General features: G+C 44.3%; 1 protein-coding gene across 1 annotated transcript in view; it reads left to right on the plus strand.

Moving 5' to 3' along the window:
- Positions 1-4,775, plus strand: part of dysf (dysferlin, limb girdle muscular dystrophy 2B (autosomal recessive)) — a gene marked incomplete at its 5' end in the record, with an annotated part of 194,227 nt that extends 189,452 nt beyond the window's left edge. Inside the window, 4 exons of the mRNA XM_080741975.1 lie at positions 2,528-2,700; positions 2,959-3,068; positions 3,490-3,637; positions 4,265-4,775. Of these exons, the coding sequence (XP_080598101.1) occupies positions 2,528-2,700; positions 2,959-3,068; positions 3,490-3,637; positions 4,265-4,366 (533 nt within the window). The 3' untranslated portion in view covers positions 4,367-4,775. The remainder of the gene's footprint in view (positions 1-2,527; positions 2,701-2,958; positions 3,069-3,489; positions 3,638-4,264) is intronic.
- Positions 4,776-6,000: the final 1,225 nt, after the last annotated feature.

Raw genomic sequence — 6,000 nt, forward strand, 5'->3', positions numbered from 1 at the left:
TAGCTAAAGTATAAAATAATTAAGGTCCCTCCACCTTGGGCCCTAATAACTCAGTCCCACTTTCCCCCCCTTGTGACACCCCTGCTCGCCATTCCTCTCCTCCTCTTCCTCCCGTTTGTCCTCTCCACACTTATTCCTTTATTTCTCCTTCTTCAAGCCCCCCCACCCCAGAGACAGATGGCTGTCCAGAACGTCTTCTGTATTCCTCCTCCGCCTCCCGACTCTCGAACCCGTACCTGAATAAATACCGTCACTCATCTCCTCTCTCTCTCTCTCGCTCTCTCTCTCTCTCTCTCTCTATCCTCGCCTGTGTCGTTTCCTCGACTCCTTTCAAGACGCGAGCCGCCCCGGAATTCTTGCCTCTCCCATTTCCCCAGCATTGCCCCCCGGCGCGCCACCCCACCAAAAATAAAGTTCTCCCCCTCCTCTCATTCATTCTCCTCTCCAGACTTTTTTTTATTCTCTTTTATGCCAGAGACCCCTTCAGATTGTACGTGGAAGCAGGGGCGTCATTTGGGGCATCAGGGGATGGCAATAGCCACCCCTTATGTTCACATTTAACCTTATTCAGTTATTTTATATGAATATTGTCCCCGACTCTGAATTGTTTGTGCATATGAATCTGATTTCATCACAATTGCCCGTCCATCTTATGTGACACGTGTTACACAGTAATTTAGACCAGTAAGACTCCCTAATCGGGAGATAAGCGACCGTTGGTCGCTTATCTCCACAAATAGGCCAAAAGTTTGTTTTACCAGTTATGAAGACATACGGGCAGTTGACAGTTTGCCATGGTTACTCATTGAAGTTGAATCTCCATATATGGAGATAACCTACGCATCACACTAAGTCTGACCTCACCAGCCCATATTTGGGCATGAGCAACTTATGTCTCCATATATGGAGATATGATGACATCACACAGTCCTCAGCCGATGATGTGGCGTGATGTCATACAATACACAAACGAGCCCTACAGTATAAAGGGGCAATTCTTGCCAGGAAAGAAGCATTTCTTCGACTCAGACCTTATTGCCAGGGTTGGCTTATAGCAGCTGTCGGTAGGACCATATATGGATTCTGTTAGTGTGGATCTCCTAACAGGGCATCATCTGGGATACAATCCCTTTTATGCCCATATATGGAGATCCCTAACAGAATCCCTTTCATGCCCATATATGGAGATCCCTAACAGAATCCCTTTTATGCCCATATATGGAGATCCCTAACAGCATCCCTTTTATGCCCATATATGGAGATCACTAACAGCTAACAGAATCCCTTTTATGCCCATATATGGAGATCCCTAACAGAATCCCTTTTATGCCCATATATGGAGATCCCTAACAGAATCCCTTTTATGCCCATATATGGAGATCCCTAACAGAATCCCTTGTATGCCCATATATGGAGATCCCTAACAGAATCCCTTTTATGCCCATATATGGAGATCCCTAACAGAATCCCTTTTATGCCCATATATTATGGAGAAATCCCTGCTCTGAGTATCTGACATCAGTGTGATGTCACCTGTTTATGCCCATATATGGAGATCCCTGCTCTGCGTATCTGGTTGCTATGGTAAACAGTTGGTTGCTAGGGTAAAAAAAACATGGTTGCTATGGTAAACAGTTGGTTGCTAGGGTAAACAGTTGGTTGCTAGGGTAAAACCATGGTTGCTAAGGTGGTTGCTAACGTACACTAACAGACCAGCAACAACAGACTGTTGCCAGAGCAACGTACACAAAGGTTTGTGTACACATGTGGTGTGATGTCATACTGATGCGGAGATATGAGCAGGGCAAAGGTGTGACGTGTGACCGACGGACGGACGGACGGACGGACGGCCGGTGGAGGTTTTCATAGTAAACTGCTCCCTGACGGTCGCAACTAGTAAGACGCCTCAGGGCGACCTCAGCCTAAAGGGTGAGGTCGCACCAATTTTTGGCCATCTTGGCAATCTGGCCAGTATATCGGACCAGTTGCACCAGTTTCCTGCATGATAGTCAACAATGTGATGTCAGAACATGTCCATATATGGGCATTACCAAATATGGGCATTCCCAGATATGTGCTTAATATTGATGACATCGGGACAGCGATCTCCATATATGGGCATAAAAGGGACATCAAGCAGAGCATGATGTCAGAGCGGCAAACCCATTCTGTTAAGATTGGTTCCCCTGACATCATAGTGACATCATAGGATCCACAGAACCACAGACAAACCCATAGAACCACAGTGTCAGGCGTGACAGACACACACACACAGACAAGCTGTGACCGTTTTCATAGTAAACTTCCCTTTTTATGCCGTTTAATGCAAACATTAATTCATTAATGACTTTCAACCAGGCATCCCTGTGTTGGGAATGTCATCATACTGTAGGTGAACATTTTCAAACTTTTTCTCTTTTCGCCCCCAAACAAATATAGTGAAAATAGTTGGATCTGCAAATGTCTTTCTGAAATTGCGCCTCTGTGTGAAGGTAACACTTGTCCCTGGTTCCCCACTAATCCTCAGGTCACCTGGAGATGGATCTGAACCACATGCTGAGGCCGGCCAAGACTCCAGAGAAGTGCACACTGGATCTGCTGGCTCAGCCCCAAGACGTCCTGGTCTCCCTGTTTGAACAGAAGACTGTCAAAGGGTGGTGGCCATGCACGTACGAGCACAACGGAGAGACCACCATCGCTGTGAGAACATGCACTACACACACACACATGAATATTAACAAAGTCCGTTCAAAGCCATAAAATGTTGAGCTTTTATAAGTTTTAAATATTCATTAGTTTTTAGTTTTGGTGTTTGATTTCTGTTAAGTTCGAGTATTTATTTTCTCTGCATATTTATAAAAAATTCACAAATCTAAAATAATAGTTTTTCAGTCACTACATTGGCAGTCCTGTTCAGAATAGCACTTTTGTCCCCCACCCACCATCCGTCCAATGCAGGGCAAGGTGGAGATGTCTCTGGAGATCATGACGGAGCAGGAGCATGAAGAGAGACCTGCTGGAGTGGGCCGAGATGAACCCAACATGAACCCTCACCTGGAGGAACCACAGTGAGTCATGCTAAATAAACCTTTTTCAGCTTGCATTTCATAGCGCTCGGGTGGCGCAGTGGTAAAGTCCCTGCCCTCCACCATGAAGGTTGTGGGTTTGAATTCATGGTGCATCCCGGCTTCAGGGGCGTCACAAGGGTGGGAAAAGTGGGACTGAGTTACTAGGGCCCAAGGTGGAGGGGCCTTAATTATTTTATACTTTAGCTATTGAAAAATAGCAGATATACAAGCTCACAGCGCGGCAATGAGTGCCGCGCTGTGAGCTTGTAGATCTGCTATTTTTGAAAAGTCGTGAAAACGTGTGAAAAGTAATAAATCAAATGCAAAAGACTGTCTCAGCATTAGAGTATCAATGTAATGTTTTCTAGAGCAGACCATAGGTTACAGAGTTGTTATGTGTAAACTCCTCTCTCCTCCCCAGACGTCCAGACACCTCCTTCCTGTGGTTCTCGTCTCCCTATAAGACCCTCAGGTTCATCTTGTGGAGGAGGTTCAAGTGGCTCATCCTCCTCGCCGTCCTCCTCTTCCTCCTCTTCCTCTTCCTCGGAGTCTTCCTCTACGCCTTCCCCGTGAGTCTGCGCGCGTGTGTGTGTGTGTGTGTGTGTGTGTGTGTGTGTGTGTGTGTGTGTGTGTGAGAGAGAGATAATGTGTGTTTGTGCGTGTGAGAGTTTGAGTATGTGTGTGAATGAATGAATGAATTTATGAATGAACGAACGAATGAATGAATGAATGAATGAATGAATGAATGAATTAATGAATTACATTTTATTTTCGTGTCTTGTCAAAAGACCCATCCCTTACGGGATTAGAAGACAACAAACATGAATAAACAATACCACATTCACTTACTGGAGACTGCACAAAAATAATGTGCAGTGTGCGTGCGTACCTGCATGCGTGTGTGTGTGTGTGTGTGTGTGTGTGTGTGTGTGTGTGTGTGTGTGTGTGTGTGTGTGTGTGTGTGTGTGTGTGTGTGTGTGTGTGTGTGTGTGTGTGTGTGTGTGTGTGTGCGTGCGTGCAGTATGTACGGTACAAGAGAGTTTGTGTGTAACGGTAATAAACTGTCGACAGGTGGATCAGAAACTCAATACATATAATCATCAGAATCCATCCAAGGAATGTTGATGTGTGGAGAGAGAGAGAGAGAGAGGTGAATGATACAGATATTAACCCTTGTCTATCTCTCTATCCTGTAGAACTATGCAGCGATGAAGTTGGTTTCCCCGTTCGGAGCGGCCAATAGCGGAGCAGCCACAGGGCCAAAGGTTGCGAGCCCCCCGGGCTCTACGTCACTCTAGACCCCCCCACCCCCTCCCCTCTAAAAGCTCCTGTTTTGGTTTGTTATAGCTTTTCTTTTATTATATGTTTTTTGTTAAGTTGATGACGTACCAACCAAAGAAGATCTTATATGAATTTACTTTTAAACACATGGCAAAATGGACACACAATCATATCCTGGAATCGCTCTGAGCTCGCGTCGCTTTATTTTCATCACGTTGTGCACACAGCTGCGTCTGTCTGTTGCTTTTACCCCCTCGCTGGAATATGGCTCTGTAATATTAGACCGCTGTGTCTCCCTTGTCTTTTAATGTTTTACTGTTTAAAATAAGACAACGCTGTATTTGGAGAGATTCTCACCAAGCAAGAAAAAAAGTATTTTATCCACATTCAATAAAGCAGTGGTTCTCAACCTTTTCTGGATCAGGGGGCCCATGTGAAAAATGTTTAAATCTGACCACTTCACAGATGTGGGCCACATGTTTTTGTTTTTTTTTCTTTTCTTTCTTGACAAGCAAACACAAAGGACAAGAAATTATACAAACTACGGCTTTACATAATTGTTATAAATATTTTTGTAAAAGCCTTTGGGGAAAATGAACGGGAGATTTTTTAGTGGGACCAGTAAACCACTTCCACTGCGATGCTCTATTAGAGGCATGGTTCTGGGTCAAAGGTCACTGCTGCATGGTGTGTCGCTGTCCATGGGTGGTGGTGCTGAACCTTGACCCAATCCATGCATTATGTAGACCTGAGCTGTGCTTGGTTTGTCCCTGACTGGCAACCTGGGTGACTCTATATTAAGCATTATAATGCACTTAATGCACTTCTAAGTGCATTATAATGCACTTAGAAGGCTTCCTAACACTCGTTATGAATGTTTACAATTATGCATAACCTTTAACAAACTGACTGAGATGAGATTCCTATGATGCATTATGACCACCACTTATAATGCTCACTGGCCATGTGGTTAGAGTGTCCGACCTGAGACTGGGAGGTCTGGGTTCAATCCCCGGCAGGGTCATACCAAGGACATCAAGGGTTGGGTTGGGGGTAAGTCCCTGTGACATACCAGCGTCAGCTTGGTGTACATCAAGCTGCCTCACGCTACAGAAAACAGGAGATAGGCTCCTATATGGGCCTCATGGCTCGGCAAGGCTTACTTAATTACTTATGCATAATTATAAACATTTATAACTAATGTTACAATACATTAAACACACTTCATAATTCATTATACATGAGCTTATAATGTTTTAAATCTTTCGTCAATATGAAGTTGTATGTGTTTTTTTGTTTTAGTTTTTCTTCTGTTTTCACAACAAGTTTCTCTTGCGTCTTGCTCGGCTCAATAAAGTGTCAATCTGTGCTTATGATGTATACACTATTTTTTAGCAAGTGGTGGTTTTTGAAATGATCTATCAGAAGGCGGCCCATCCCTCTGTGCTGAGAGTCTAGAGAGAGACAGAAAAGATGAAAACCAGTGAAGCAGGGAGAGTCATGTTTCATGCATTTCATTTGATTTTGATTTAGGTTTTTTTGTAAGAAGTGATACAGTATGTGAAGTTCAAATCCAATAGGCATGGTGCGCGTGCTTACTCTACCCGGTCTCACTCCAGTTCCTGAACCACCACTCCTTTATTCTCTTTCA

The sequence above is a fragment of the Nannobrachium achirus genome, assembly GCF_963921795.1.
Source record: "Nannobrachium achirus genome assembly, chromosome: 14".
Lineage (NCBI taxonomy): Eukaryota > Metazoa > Chordata > Actinopteri > Myctophiformes > Myctophidae > Nannobrachium > Nannobrachium achirus.